The sequence below is a fragment of the Scophthalmus maximus genome, chromosome 3, assembly GCF_022379125.1.
Source record: "Scophthalmus maximus strain ysfricsl-2021 chromosome 3, ASM2237912v1, whole genome shotgun sequence".
NCBI classification, from domain to species: Eukaryota; Metazoa; Chordata; class Actinopteri; order Pleuronectiformes; family Scophthalmidae; genus Scophthalmus; species Scophthalmus maximus.
In genome coordinates this window covers 19731533-19747979 of record NC_061517.1, presented here as the reverse complement: position 1 = coordinate 19747979, position 16447 = coordinate 19731533, and the positions used below count along the sequence as shown (strand labels likewise).

Below are 16447 nucleotides of genomic sequence, written 5' to 3'. Positions count from 1 at the left end.
TGTTATTGTAGATAGAGGACCACAATGGAGATAAGCCTTGGGGCTTTATTGTGTTTTTACCCTCTGTTATTTCTAGGGTGCGGTCGAAATATCCTTCTTATCTACAAATTCTATCTCTTATTCCTTGACCTCAGTGGAAAACGTCATAAGGTCAAGGAAAACCTGTAAAGGAGGACTCATAGGACTCAGGAAAAGCCGACAGCGCTGCTCAGAGAATCCCACCAGACTTTCATTGTACTACATCATCACGCGATGGCGGATGTTTTAGACGTGCATCTGCCGTGGTGAAACTACAAATTTCCGAAGATGAACTACTAAAAAGCGCAGCGGTGTTTAACCTGACATCGGATGTAGATGACTCATATGCAACTGTAACTTACATGATGACGTGCGCCTCTTCTGGGTCATATTCATACTCTTCTACTTCTTTTACTTCTTTTTCGGATTGAATCGTTTATGTTCGTGCATGAAGCGTCACGTTAAATATCGCTGCCGCAATGAATTGTGGGGCGTCTATATCTCCTTTCCTTTCGCATAGGAAATTCCAGTGTAGCCTATGCTAAAGGAGAAAGGAAAGGAAGCATTGAAGCTCCTTTCCTATGCGTTTAAAGAATCCCAACAGCTCTTATCATCATGCCGATCAAGTACTTCCGGGTCAGTTCAAGTTTTAGGAAACTTCCTTTGCAAATTTGACAATTCAACCGTACCCATTGATGTCAGTTGAAGTATGTTTTGAGTTGTGTTCTGAATAAAAAGTCACCAGTGAGCGGCTGTTGTTCTGTTGTGTGTGTGTTGGGTGACCCCGGGGTGGCAAGGATGTTTTGCCACAGTCCTGGGACGTCCGCCAGAGCTGCATCGCCACCAACTCCCTCGCCAATTGAGCCAGCATGGTCAATGCCTGCGGCTGCGTTCCATCTCTGTGGTGTTGGCAATTTAAGTTCGCAGGGCCCACGCCTAAACGCCGTTCAAGCCGACGTGTGCTTTGAGCTCTCATTAGTTTCCTCAACTTCACTCCGTAGCGACTCCATAGCGCTACTCACGTCTACTTACGTCGTTACTTCCGCCTTCGCGGAGCTGTGCAAACTGATTCAACGTCATAGCCAATATACCACGGCTATGAACCAATCAGATCGCTTGATTTGAGCTACCCGTTTTATATAAATGGCTATATTGTTTCGTAGAGCCCGGCAGAATAAACAGTGCAGAAAAGTTGTTCATTTATGTTTTAATGTCATAAAGGTTTGATTAAAAAAAAATGTTCAGGGTATATATCTCGCGTTAAATTGGTATTGAAACATTTTTACTCCCTAATATCGGTGTCGCCCCCCAAAAATCAATATCGGTTCGGCTCTATTCTATCCTTTCGCTTCCCAGCTTTCAAACGGTTTTAAGAAACTAGTCTTGCATTATAGTCGTCGATAGCCGCCCTTTGACTGACGCATGCTAATGATCTCAGCTCCACGGCTGTCCTTGTTTTCAATGGTGTAATTGATCTCAAAGGACAAGGGCCCCTTTGTAAGTTTTAATTTTATCCCAGATTAAATCATTGGGATGTAAATGTCACGTGTGGTAGCCTTTAGCTCCTCGCCGCAAGCTATTTGTTTTCATTAGGAGCGATTTGAAAAGTTGCCCTTTTGCTTGATTTACTGTGTCGCACACTGTAGCAAGATTGCTTGTCTCCGTGCTGGGCCATCCTTTTTGTAGACGGCAACGGATACAGGTTATTTTAGATATTTTATTTCTGTGTCCAAAACTGATCAGTAGAATTTTGTTGAGTGATGTTAATCCTATGTTTATGGATTTAATTGTTTTTTATTCATATTTCTCTAAGATTTTTAGGAAAGAGGTGAGACCTGGTGGGTTCAAAATGGGTTACAGATTCCTGCATGTAATCTAGGGCTGCAACAAACGATTATTTTCATTATCGATTAATCCGTCAATTATTTTCTTGATTAATCGATTAGTTGTTTGGTCAATGAAATGGGGAAAAATTAAGATCGTGTTTCCCAAGATGATGTTTTTTTTTGTCCACACACCAAATATATTTAGTTTACTGTCATAGAGGAGCAAAGAAACCAGAGAATATTCACATTTAAGAAGCTGAAATCGTAGAATTTTTTCCCCCTTAAAACTGCTAGAACCGATTGCTGGATTATCAAAATAGTTGGCGATTAATTTAGTAGTCGATCAGTAATCGATAAATCGATTAACTGTTGCAGCTCTAATGTTATCCTTCAATTTGATTCTAATAGATGTGATCAGGGAAAGACAATCACATTTTACCATTGCCTTTACGTTGGTAAGTTAACTATCACAATGTTGTACTGTTTGGCAGATGGCCTCAGCACTACTCGCACTACTTGTCTTTTAGTGTGTGTTTTAATAGTGCAATTGAGCGTGTGGTGTGCAAATAGTCCAGTTTGGTGAAATTAAAAAGCTAAGATTTGAATGTAAAGCTCTAAAAGCAGCTTTATCTGCTTTGCCGTCCTCACAGAATAGCGTAGTTTACCTCACCACTGTTCATGTATAGAGGTAAAACTGTGTGACAGTTTCGATGTTTCTCTCCCACTCCAGTGGCTCACGCTCCAGTCTCCCCTCTCCCCTCTCCCCCTCAGGTCTGCTTCTTAATCTCTAATGGTGATTAATGTGGGCTGTGTGCGTATTGGCAGCACTGTGTTATTGGCATACTGACAGGGTTGTTAAGATGGATAACTATGCAAGTGTGTGTATGTGTGAGTGTGTTTGTACCACCCCCCATCCCCCCCCTCTTTTTTTTTTTGTAGCATTGGCGTGAAATCAATTGATTTGTGTGTCTGGTCAATGGAGAAAATGGATTTGTGGAATAGGCTGAAAAACAACACCTACATTAAACTTAGTGACTGGTTCTGTTTGTTGAATCTGTTTGAAACGTGCCTTGTAGAATACAAACCCCCCCCAGACAAGCAAACTTGTTAAATTGTGACGTATTCACCTCATTGTTGCACAAAAGCATATTCTCTTTTAATAATGGTGTGTTGTACCGTGTGTGTGTGTGTGTGTGTGTGTGTGCGCGCACGCAGGAGATGGTTCGTCGCGGGGAGATCCTGGATGACGGCATGGAGGATGAGTTCTACCTTCGCCGCCTGGATGCAGGACTGTTCGTCCTTCAGTTGATCTGCTACATTATGGTGGAGATCAGCAACTCTGGGATTTCACAGGTACACACATGCATGCACACGCACAGATGTGCGCACACTTGCCAAATGAGTCCTCTCTCAGATGAATTATTGTTGTGAGCACATCTGATCAGACAGGAGTCAGATGGTGTTTATGGACACTGCAGCCCAGTCACTTCAACACTGATCTGGTTTCGCTGGACTGTTGCAGCATGCGACTTTCAATGTTTCAGATTTAACCCAAAAACAATTTGTACCCGCAGTTCAAATAGCTACAGTCTGGCCATGGTATCCCCATGCTTTTTAGGGAAGTTACATTTCAGATATCTGTTCCATATCCATCATGCCTCCTGGCTGAAATAAAACTTAAATTTGAATTCGCCTCACATATCGAGTGTGGAAATATGAGCTATAATGATTCCGTGGCTACTGTGCCTGTTTTTTCCCAAGGAGTCTTTGTACACCTTTGTGAACAAACATGAACAAAAACTAAGCTTCGGGCGTCTGAGTGGGTGTTTCCAGCGACAGTGACTGACTGACACCTCACAGACGGTGTTGCCTGGAGACACGCTGTCACTTTCTGTGGCGCACTACTAACTGGAACACATCATACCCCCGACGTCCTGTATACCTACACACATTGATAAAAAAAAACTTTCTTTTTTCAAATTCTAAACAAGCTCTGAATCATGGAGTTCACCATCCACTGTTAGTGATTTAAGACGACTGTCCCTGTACAACATTCACCAGTTACCTTTTTGTTCATGTTATTTCAACACCTGCTGAGCCATTGTTGGCAGCTTTCACACATGTAGCACCATGTTTTTTCCCTTGTAGAAATATTAATTAAGAATTTCACCAAATAATTGGAAAAGTTGAAACCGGCACCGAGGATATGTACTGATTTATTAGCAAGAGTGACTTTTAACTCCCTCTTTTCCTCTGTTTTTAGCTGCAGCAGAGAGTCCATCAAATTCTCAACCTTAGAGGAGGCTCCGTCAAAGTAGTGCGCCACACAATGAGAGGTGAGTCATTTCATTATCTTCAACGCACTCGTATCTCAAATCAGGTATATCGCTCAGTGAAAAGCATCCGAGGGGGGCAAAGCGCACCCTGCGTGCACTGTGTGTACCTCAATCAGGCCGTGTTACGTTTTTATATTCTTGTGATTCCATGTAATTCATAATGATGGTGCAAAAATAAATGCATTACTACAATATATAAAGTGATTGTCTGACCTCATGATGACATCATTCCTATTTTATGATCTTAAATTATTTTCCGATCCGTCTGAGCTTCAGCTTTTGTTTTTTCTTAAGTCATATGATAGCAGGGCTATCAAAATAAAATTTGTAACTAAGCATGGACACTTCTTTGTGATGGTCTCTTATCATATGACGGGGAATAATTGTCTGATGAATATAAGATTTAGATTGTCTCTCTGTTATTTGCGGGATTAGCTTGGAAATTTTTTTTTGGGGAATATACTTTTGTTTTGTGAAAAGACAAAAAAATAGCTAGTTTAGTGATAGAAATAAATGCAGTGTAAATATCATGTAGGGGAAAAAAATAACCAGTGCTTGTTCTGATGAAATCATCCTGTTTCATCTGTGTTACTCCCATTTAACAGAAAATCTGATCTTTCTCACTGATTATGAATTCCAATCAGTTCTGCTCTGCTCCGGTTTCTCCGTATTAATCCGTCGCTACTGAAACTCGTTTGCTGCAGATGTTTCACAACAAGGAATTATGCTCTCTTACACACTGCTGGGGCCTTTTCATGTAAAACATGTGGAGTAATTGTGAGAAAATTAACTTGGCTTCTGACCAGAATATGGTAAAAATGTGCTCGAATAATGCAACAGTTTAGAAATCAAGGCATGACTTTCTTAAAAGCCTCTCTCAAATAAACGCCTTTCTTCTGTTAAGGTCAATGACATTTAGGTATAGTATTTTTAAGGTTAAAGTAACGAAATCACCCTATATGCTGTTTTAGGTAAAACATCCAACAATGTTTTACTGCGTTATTGTGACATTAAAGTTTGGTTTGACCCCATTAACAAACCCAAGTGGAAGCGTCTGACTGAAGCTATAAATCACCTGAAGTTCTACAGGTTGTCTCGGCCCAGTGAAATAGACAAACTCAAATGTTTAAGAAGATGTGTGTGTTGGCAGGGGCCTGCCCACAGCAGCTGCTCCTACATCTAAAGCAGACTTATTACTTTCAGAGAAGCACTTTATTGACACATTTTTCAAAAAAATCCTCTTTTTGCAGCGCACGTCTCACGCTGGCAAGGAAGCAACATTTCAGGGGGAACTGTTGGTATAATCGCTGCTCTTTGGCTGCGCTTGTCGTTTGATAGCAAGCCCGCGCTGTCCGCCTGCCAAAGTGGTTGTGCTGGAATATAATGAAATACTATGAATAATGTCGTTCTTCCTTATTCTGTGGAACAAAGGAATCGACTTGGGCCAACTTCGGCAACTGGGTGTCAAAATGCCGCTTTCTATTTTTTAAGGTTGAGCGGGCTTTGTTTTATATAATCCGCGACAGCGTGCTGTGGAGACGTTGGTTCAGTACGTCCTTCCTTTGCAGTAGTACTGGTCACACTGTTCCCTCTTCATGGTAGAGGACCAGAGGAGGATTACGGAAATAATGATGGCGGTCCAGAATATCATTGAATATAAAAGAATCAAAAAATTATAACAAAGATAATGCAGCAATACACAATAAACCCCGCATTTGAAACATTCCAGTAGAAGTGTGTTTACAAGTGTTGTTCTTCACATTAGCTGTGTGCAGATTTTAAAACAATATGCAGTAATGCATCCCGATGTGCCAATATGCATTATGATTTGTCCATGTTGCCATTGTGAAAAGAGCAGACACTGTCACTCATTCGCTCCCCTATTCCATTCTGTCCTGCAGTTTTAGTTTTTTTCCATTTGCTTTTCAAAAAGCTGGCAGTTGTGTTATTTTCTACCCGGCGTGACATCCATCCTTCCTGTATCATTGTCGGATAAAGCTCGAGGACGCGGCGCCGCTCACACACCCTCTGGCTCTCGGTGGCATGTAGCACTGTAGATAAAGCCATCCGTCACGCACCGCACTGCCAGCAAACATGGCGATTCTCCAGTCCTCCTCACTCTCTCTCTCTCTCTCTCTCTCTCTCTGTGTGTGTGTGTGTGTGGGTGTGTGGGTGTGTGGGTGGGTGTTCATTTACATATTTGCATAAAGGTGTGCCCTGCTTGTCTGTGTAATTTTTGCTTACCAACATGATTTTTCTGTTTGTGTGCGCCTGGACATGTTTGCCTGTAGCGTGTCTACATATTTCTGTGTATGCCCTTGCGTTCATGTACATTTTTTTTTTTTATACATACTAATCTATGCAGGTATGTACATGTCCAGTTTGCTCCTTTGTGACTCAGTTTGCATGTTGTGTTAATGTCTGCCCTTGCATGTTTTTACATATTAATGTGCATCGTGTGTGTGTACTCGTCCTTGCGTGATCTCCACATATACTTAATTGTCATGCACTGTGTTGTGTTTATGTGTTGCAGGCTTTGTGTGTATGCGTCTGTAGTGGCACAATGCTGGTGCACTTCTCAAAGTGTGTGTGTGTGTATGTGTGTGTGAGTGTATCTCGCTGTGTGTGCCCTCACCCTTTTCACAAGGCCGTGCTGTGGAGCCCTCTCCCATTTCCAGTGCCCCACCCGCGGCAGTGTGAAGTTGCGGGAAAAAAAGGTTAAGCACATGCAGAGTGCGTCGCCAGCTCTGATGTCTCGACCTTAATGACGTTAGTTCTCTGAACGAGAAGCAGTTCTGCGGGGGGAGAAGGATGAACACACTGCAAGGAAAAACATTGATGTCAGTAATGTGGGGGGACATCTGCACTAAAGGTTTTCCTTTTAAGAAACTTTTGTTAGGTCAAGTTACTGGTAGTTAGTGTCTTTTTTGTTGATAAGCAGAAGATTCACAGCATGTTTAACACTGTGACTGGCCTTTTGGGTAAGTTAACGCTAATAGAGCTCTGAGAAATGACAAGAACAGGAGTAGATGACGTTCTGGTGATGGTAAATATACTTTATGGTGAACTTGTCTTCTCCTTTGCCTTCCGCTTGGGTTAAGCTCAAAGGCAATTAGTTTGCACGACATGTTGTCTGATGACAGAAGTGTTCTTAGCTGTTCTGAAAAGCCACACTCTAGAATACCAGAAAACAGGCCAGAAAAGGAAATGACATACCCCCCCCCCCCCAACTACTTAAAAAAACCAGAACACCTTGGCAGATGGCTGGCTAATTGTAGCCATGCAAACGATCAGGTGCTTTTTCTCAAGGTGTCCTTTTGAATGTGTTGATGGTCATGTTTTCGAGGCGCCGCTGCGGTCAGCATTATTTCAGACCCCTGTTTGTTATTTCAATGTGGATATTGAGACGATGAGGGCGGGATGATACGACTTAGTGTCAGGGGCACTACTGTACGTGACGACTGATGCATTTGGAAGATTAACACACTACAGGACCGTCCGTGCCAACTGCTCTAGCTGTTCTAACTTTTTTTTTCCCCCCCAAAGCGCGGCGGCGTCCTAGCTGCAGCTGCATTCACACCGAAAGGGCCCGGAGTGTCTCCAGCAGTGGCTGCTGCTGCAGAGACTGCTCCTGGAAATGATTCCCCCTGTACTCGAGGCAGATCAGTCCCAGTCACTGACCTGAGTAATGGCGATGCTCAGCACTGTATTGTCCCCCAATGTGTTGCCGTGGTGACAGAAGGAGAGAGCACCAGCGTGCCAAAGAAAAAGGTTCCTGCGGAAGAGTTGAGGAGACACTGAATCTCTGACCTTTCTGTCTGTGTGGCTGTCTGCACCAGCGCTTATAGACACACACACACACACACACACACACACAAAGGGACAATGACAGGAGTACAGTGAAAAGAGGCTGTAGGTTTCCCCCCTAACCCTATGTCTTTGATGAGATCGCTCTCTTTCTCTCTCGCTCTCTCCACTTCGCAGAACATGCTTTTCTCAGTCAACCTTAAAATTCTGCCATTTTTTTCACTTGAGTAGCGTCCCACACCTCCGGGGATCACATTCAAATCCCCGGCGCTGCCATTCAAGGCTGCATATCTGTGTGCCATGGTCCAAACCCACATCCTCTACCTCCTAATCCTGAACTTGCTTTTATGACTTCACTTCCAGCACTCTGGTCGTTCTCAGCCCAACTCTCCGCAGCATACCCAATGATGGAGTGACCTCTGTTTGTGTCTTCTCGACTCAGCTGAAAACTTGTTTCTAAAGAAATTGTTCATGAACCTTACGACCAAAATACCAAACGTGTCTGATTTATTCTCTTACTCCTCTGTCATGTAGTGGTTGAAGGTTGTATGATTTTGAGGTACCTCTTTTATAAGTAGTTCCTATCAACTGGCCGTTGTTTAGATTATCCTGGTGATAGCTAGTTACTTTGTACTGTCCTCTGTTAATATAAAATACGCATTTAAAAATCAATATTTTAATATGAGTAATATCAGTGCTAGAACAGGTAACGTTGGAATTGGAAGTATCAATATTCCAATATCGATCTGCAGATGCAACATCACAATCTTGAGAAACTGTGACTTTCTGTGAATGTACAACATAATAGCATACACATTAAATATGTCAACAGTTGGATTTTAAAATGATTTATTTCCATATTAATATTTAAAAAAGTATGGAATTTTTCAATGGAAAATGTGTAGGAACCTTGTCTTATTGATGCGTTATGTGCATTTTGATGATTATACTTGTTTTCTCTTAGCTACATGGGATTGAAATGCAGGACATAAAATTTCCTCGTGATGTATTTTTACCGGGTAGATTCTCTGCTGATCTGAGTTCTACCTATCTCCATTGCTGTCATGCAACACGGTGATATCATTGCTTTCAATTCGTATTATTGAACAGTGCAAGAAATTGTTGTCTGCTTTAGGAGCAGCTTCCAGGGTTAATTCCGTTTTAGTAAAACGCAAATCTACCTTTTTGTAGTTGTGCTTCTGTCAGTGATTATAGGACAGTGTTACAAAAATGGCGACAATGCTAAGAGCAGTTAGGTAATCAGAGAGGTTTCAGCACACTCCCTTGTTAGCCAGAATTATACAGTAGAAGCAGCGGAAGACGGATGTAAAGTCGCGAAACTGTAAAACAAAATCCCCCTCGGTGTCTTTGACAGCCATGTTTCACCCGAAACCCTGCGGGCTCCCGTCAGGAAAGCCCCCTTTCACTCTTTTCCCTCTGCAGTGTCTCCCAGCGAAGAGTCGTCTTTTTTTTTTTTTTTATCTTCCTGTCTCATCCTCGGGTTTAATGTGTAATCCCCGCCTTTGGCTGAGAGACAGAGCGAATGCCCGCACTCCTCCGGGGCTGCAGCAGCAGCAGCAGCGGCGGCGGCAACAGCAACTTTCTCTCTCTGCACATTAGACTCACAAATCGACTGTCGACCGGTCTCGGAGGCCTCGTGCGGGAGGCAGACGCACAAAATGAAAGAAAGCGCTCAGGGGCCGCGCGATGAAGTGCGAGCACTGCACAACACACCTGGACCGATTACTGCTCGCGGCCGTAGGACACAGCCGCCATCGGGGGATTTCTCGTGACGTGACAGCCATATTTCACAGGAAAATACCTTGTGACGTGACTTCTGTTCCAAACGGATGACTGGAGACCGTCTCGACTAGAGTGAAGGCAAAGGAAGCAAGTTTTTAGTGTTTGCCTATGCATTTCTTTTGATTAAATCTGTATAGTTTTTGAATTGTGTACATATTTAAATGATGTGTGTTCATGGCCAGCTGCTGTTCAGATGCTGACGTACTCTTTCTGTCCCGTCAGGAGTAGAGTATGAACACAAGGCTACTCACCTTTCACTCCTCAAGTTTGCTTTTTCTAGTAACATTCCGCCCATGACAGACTGATCCATGTGTCATCGCCTTTAATTTTTGCATCCAGCGGTCGATGCGATCCCGCTTGCGAATGTTTGGCTGCGAGGACGCTCCTCGTGAGAACGCCAAGTCAAGTCAACTAATCCGCCGACTTTCCTCTTGTCTTGTGCAGAGTACGCGGAGAGCATCGGCGATGGGAAGAGCGACGAGTTCAAAGAGGCCGAGCGGAAGAGGATCATGGACCTCGTGGACAACTTCTAAGCTCACCTCTCTCTCTCTCTCCCTCTCTCTCTCTCAAACACAAACCGATCTGTTCTCACGCTGAAACCCCCTCAGGTTCTGATTCGGGATGGGTGGTGACAGTGAGCTTGAGCCAGTGGCCTGATTTTTTTACTTTCACAAACTGTAACTAAAGTCGCTGCAGAGGACGTTTACGTGCACAGAAATGCCACGAACGATTGTTTTGTTATTTACTTATTTTTCTGTCGGTTTTTTTTAATATTTTAAAGAAATAATCGATTGCCTTGTCTCAATATTTTCAGATCCACTGTGGAGGAATAAAGAACAAGACACTCAAATAATCAAAGAAACTAAATGTCGGATGCTTTAATAATGAATTAAGTCTTATTCATCCAACACACACAATGTGCTTTTGGTCAAAATTCTAAGAGACTGTGCACCACCGAGTTCAGATTGACTGAAACACAAAGTTTAAACACAAGAAGTTCTCCGAGCGGCAGTTTTCCGTACTCTGGATAATGTGGACAGGCTTTTTTTCTCTCCTGCTCCACCTGGCGTGTTTGTTTTGGATTTTGTGTGTAAAGAAAATATTTTCTAATAACACATTTGGTGGCGAAATCTCGATTGTGCGCGCGCGCTCTTGTTTGATTGGATGTCGCGGTTTAGTGAGTGAATTTGGTGCGGCTCGTTTCATAACCGTCACACGAATCTTATAATGCCCCGCGCTTGGTTATTGTTGCACATGGACACAGATGGAGACGACAGAGCTGTGGCTGCAGCTCGGTGCGCACACACACACACACACACACACACACACACACACACACACACACACACACACACACAGAGAATCCCCACGCAAAGACAGACCTGCTTCTTTATTTGTCTGAACCCACCCACTGCTGGATCTCAGCAGAGCTCTCCGCTCATCGGTGAAAAACAAACCCACTCTTTTTATTACGCCGGGGGCAGCCATGACCGCGGACACGTGTTATGTGCCTTGAGGGGAAATTTTGTCACATTCGCCTCAGACGTGCACTTGGACTCAAACGTGAACCGATTTAGAATTTGGTCAGAGGCAACTGTGACTGCAGAAACACAAACATGTTTTTTGCTGAAACTCAAGAATTCACACACTAAAACACACGCCACCATTTATTAAATGCTCTCAGTCTAAAATATTTTCGTTCCCATTTTAGGATATTGCTCTCAAGGTCAGTGTGTGTGCACAAAACACGTAACTCAAGAATTCATATGCTAATCATGCCGACATAAACTTAAGACCTTTTTTAATAAATTCTTCACAGAGTCTTCACACACATGGATGTAAGAGACAACAGAAGTGGTTGGCAGAGGCACACGACCATGAGGCGCCGCTTCTGGTTCTGCCTGGGTTGTGCACTATACATCGCTGGATCCATCTCTGTGCTTGGGAGCTGGAAAATTTAAAAAAAAATCCCCCAATTACCGTTGCATCTTAATCGATTTAGGGGAGACGGATTCGGTGCAGAGGGAGATTTGCGTTGAGTTCATCCTCTGTTTGCAATCTGATATGAATCTCCATGTCCTTTTCATAGCCCACAGTATGTGACAGAGCAATTGTACATCTGCAAATGTATATATAATGTGTATATTACTTGATTTACATTAGAAATGATCCCCTGCTTATCACTGATACACAGCCACTGGTGCTTGACCAACACTTGGCTCAGCGATGATAAAGCAACAGTATCAGATCACATCAGTAACATGACATTACCTTTGTCCTGCTGGCTGATGTTTGTCTAAGCACCGTGAGGCTGTTTGACGTCATCGGTCGTTAACGGCTCGATTTAAGACTCATTTTCAAGAATTCTATTAGTTCATTTCTAGACCGTCTCGCTGAGAAGCCTTGAGAGGGGTCAGACTAATGGACAATTCATAAAAAGAAAAACCGAGCAAACTTCATCTGCCATCTGTGTTATGTACGCTGAGCGGACTGCTGTGTCTGAGATTTAGTAAATTAAAAAAAAGTTATATTGTTATTATTATTATTATTATTTATAACACGACACGGACAGAAGTGTCTTTTGTAAAAAAAAAAAAAGGCTGCTGATGATGAACGAGCATTTGACCTGGAAGTATCCGATATTTTCACATCTCTCCCACAAAAACGACAACACGCATCATAGTCATTGTGGAACCGTCATCACAGGCGTCTCCTCTCTGCCCTAGTCTGTTTTCGCGTCGCTCGACAGACGTCACAGGATTCGTTGCTATCAAAACTGCGTCCGTAGGCTTTTTGCTCTGCGCCCGTTGGTAACGCCTCTTGGAAATTGAAAATGACTGCAGAGATCCCAGACTAATTTGCAGTTGAGTATAAGTCTGACCGCGCCAGGCTACTCACGTGCCACTTCACAGCCAATCTGTCCATACGAGCGGTTGCTTGCACGAGGCGCAGTAACGCTGAGTTTAGGCCCATGACAGATTCACGATCATGGTTAATTCAGCTCTGTCATCCAGCCCTGTACTGAAGGCGAAACCTATTCGCTCTCTGCCTGCCATTCGTTTTTTTCTCAACTCGTTTTACTGACAAAAATGTAACTTGAACACGTCTGACTGAAGCAACCGGAGGACATAACGTTTACATGAAATTCGAGCAGCGTTGATCAATCAGGTCGAGTGATCATCACGGAGAGATGGTGAATGTTTTTCGTTACCGCGGTACTGGCGACCGTCACCGAGACGTTCCGTCTCCGGCCACAGCTCCATTTAATCCTGAGAATAACAGGACCGGAAACAGGGACAACCAACCGCCTGCATGCATTTGATGTGATCTGTTGCCTTGCAACGCTTCCTCGCCGATGGCTCTCAGTTGTCCGTCCCATGTGAAACTGTCGCAGCGTCTCCTCCCGTCCACTGTGTACCTCCCTGCCGTTAATCACCCATTTCGATCCGCACCCTCTCTAGATCCGCGCCCATGATCCTGGCAGCAGGCGGCGATGTTGGGAGGGAACGGGACGGGGGAGGCAGCTCGCTGACAGCCATCACATCTGCTGCCTTGCCTAAGTGTCTTCACCAACCCTAATGTCGCTCAGTAACAAGATGGGGTGGAGCGGCGGGACGTCGTTTGCATATTGTATTGGCAGAGGAGGCCCGGGCCCCATGCATCTCTTATCAGTGATTATGACTGTGGCGTGTTTAACAGCAGTTGTACAGCAATTTCACAGCCGAGGGGAGGGAGAATAATTGTATTTTCCGAATGAATGAGTGCAAACGCCGTGCGACCGCTGTGCTTTTGGGGCTTCTCTCCGTTCAGTAGGGGACTGAGAGGAGAAGATATTCTGTTTCTGAGAGCGAGCGCAGGGGCTGACAAAAGCACTAAGCAGGGGTCGGAATTCAACTCCGCGGCGTCTGGGTTTCAGCAGCGGGCGGACCTGAGAGATTCCTTGTTTTTCAACCGTGACGCAAGAGTTGCTCTGTGAACGGTGTTTTTAACCAAACACGCGGTCAGCAGCTCTGACCGTAGCGCTGGTCCTTGCTGTACCTCAACATTTCAGAAGACGAGACTTCATTAACCGTTGCGGCAATCCGTCCCAAACGGGAGGAACGAGATGCTCAAAAATCAACAACGGTTCTGGAGGAAAAAGTACACTTCACGTACAGCCGCTCTGCAGAAGTGGCCGGGGGAAAATGTCGTCCGGACGTCAGTGCATGTGGCCCCTTTCACGCCAGGCAACTGGACAATTCCACTCGACAGATCCCTGGAAAGGAGACTTTTGTAAAACAAAAGTAGCTGTCGTGACTCGGCCCTTGCACTCTCAGTATCGCTGAGGTAAATCTAGCCAGACCCCCAAAAACCCGAAAAACAAAACGATATCAGGGAACAGTCCTGGGATTGTCAAGGCAGGGAGACAGCTCCCATCGGGTCAGAGAAGCCTGACGCGGAGGGAAAGATGGCACCCAGCGGTGTCCGCCGTCGGGTGAAATCACGGCTGTGTGACGGCTGCAACGAACACGCTCGGACAGCAGACACAGTGCCCGACGGGGGAAAGAGTCGGACCCGGGGGGGGGGGGGGGTGCTAATAGTCAAAGACAGACAGTGGGTCGATTGACTTTTACAAACCGATGGAAATAGAATTAGAATCGTAAGACTTCTATAATCACATGTTGTTTTTCTTCAGAGGGAGGGAGATGGGAAGGAATAAGCTTTTCTTTTGTGCCATAGGATCACCGCCTGGCACTGCGGAACTTAAATCCCTTGGTTGGTCGGGTCACTTGCTACGATGCACATGACGATAAGAGCTGTTTTGGGATTTCAGATTTGCCCCGAATCTTCATGCTCAACCCCGCCCTGCAGCCTTGTGAACACGCGAGTCCATACACACAAATCTGTCCTCGTTCAAAGCGCATGGGCCTCAAAACAAAGCCGTCGATTGCTGAACCGACTGTCGGGCCAAGAGCTGCGGTCGGCCCGGGACGGGTCCTGAGCTCAGCTGCCGTGTACTGTTGGTTCACCGTCTCCGTGTTATTTGACACTGCAAAAACACTTTAATTTCCCCTTGACTGTTTCATCGAGGCAGAGTTAAGAATTATTACCAAAGGCACGCGCCTCAGTAAATGTGGCCTAATGACGTCCCAGAGGCGGACTGACCACCGGTCGGCGATCATCATAGAGGCTTCGCTGCCAGCAACTTTTTTAATGGTACATGATAAGACCCTCTGCATTGTTTCTCTCAGAACTCTACTGTAAGACTGAAAAGGCACACAAACCTCCGGAATAATTACTTTAATTAAAGAGTCAGGCAATCTAATCAGTGTGCTGACATTCAAATCTGAATCTATAGTTCCCTGGCTGTGGCCCAGAGACTCAGGGAAGTTCATGCCCAGAAGTGTGAAATGTGCCACGGCTAGTGTACTGTACCTCGGCACAAGACAATACCTGCGTGGATCTGTTTTCTTTTTTGCATATGGTCCCTCCCACAAGCCAAGTCACAGAACTATATTTTGATTCAACTGTGAGGGGACAGCGCCCACTCCTCAGTTTACGCAACCCTGCTCCTGGACCACGTCTTGAACGGAAAGTAGAAATGGGACTCTTCGTATCCACAGGTTTGGAGATGGATCTGGCTCAGAGAACAAAGAAGTACAAAAATCTCTATAGTATAGAATCACATCAAGTTTTCAGGACCTTTAGAGGTGACATATTGTGCTCATATTCAGGTTCATACTTTTGATTTGGGTGAACCACTTGGAAAGGTTTACATGCTCTAATGTTCAGAAAAGGCATCAGTGTTTCTCATACTGCCCATTCCTGCAGCTCCTCTTTTCACCCTCTGTCTAAAACACCTGGATTTCTTTTAGCCCCTCCCCTTTTCAATAAACCCCAGTCTGCTCTGATTGGCCAGCTGGCCCAGTCTGTTGTGATTAGTCAACCGATTTCAAAAATGTGTAGAAATATGTCACGCCCCTTCAACAAAAAAGTGGAGATTCCCGATTGCAGGCGGGGGTTACCCCCAAAAGAGTCCAACTGTGACATCACAGTGGGACAGAAATCTGAACCAGGGATTCAGAGCTTCAGGCTTTAGGGTGAAACTCTTTTTATCCACAGTTTGTGGGCCAGCAGGCTCCACAGATACACACATTAATGTGCACAAACATTGAAAAAGTGATTTTTGCAGTAATATGTCACCTTTAAGCAAAACAAAAAGAAAATGATCAGACTTTTTGTCCCCCTTGGGTACTAGAACAGCGAGTAGTTTCATTTTTAATTTATTTTTTTTTTTAAATTTAAATTTGGGTTCAGTTATCTTCATAATTAATTAATTGAACTAAAAATGTGATGCCTCGTGGTCACGAGATGATGCTTAGTGGGGGCAGGCTTTTTTTTTCTTTGGCCCTCTCTGTCGGAACAGCCATGTCGTCCACCTGGTTGTCGAAAAAAAACTTTATTTATCCCTTTATTAGCCCAATCATCCACTATTAATAAAATACCTGTAAAATGTTACGGCTTTGAACTTCTCCTCACTGGTTTAAAAATATCACGTCGTAAAGTTTAAGCTCGGTGAGCGCGTATTGGTTTTTTTTCTCCTCCTCCTGTAGGCACATCACTCCTCTCATAATTGATATTCCTCCTCGCTGCGGGCCGCGGCACTCCCCCGCTCGG

At 44.4% G+C, this 16447-nt stretch overlaps 1 protein-coding gene across 2 annotated transcripts in view; it reads left to right on the top strand.

Annotated features, from left to right (window-relative positions):
* The window catches only part of ctnnbl1 (catenin, beta like 1), a 51689-nt gene extending 40765 nt beyond the window's left edge, over positions 1-10924 (top strand). For both annotated transcript variants that reach the window (XM_035645551.2, XM_035645550.2), the window contains exons 14-16: positions 3060-3197; positions 4108-4180; positions 10235-10924. In XM_035645551.2, the coding sequence (XP_035501444.1) occupies positions 3060-3197; positions 4108-4180; positions 10235-10323 (300 nt within the window). In that variant the 3' untranslated portion in view covers positions 10324-10924. The remainder of the gene's footprint in view (positions 1-3059; positions 3198-4107; positions 4181-10234) is intronic.
* The last annotated feature ends 5523 nt before the right edge of the window (positions 10925-16447 follow it).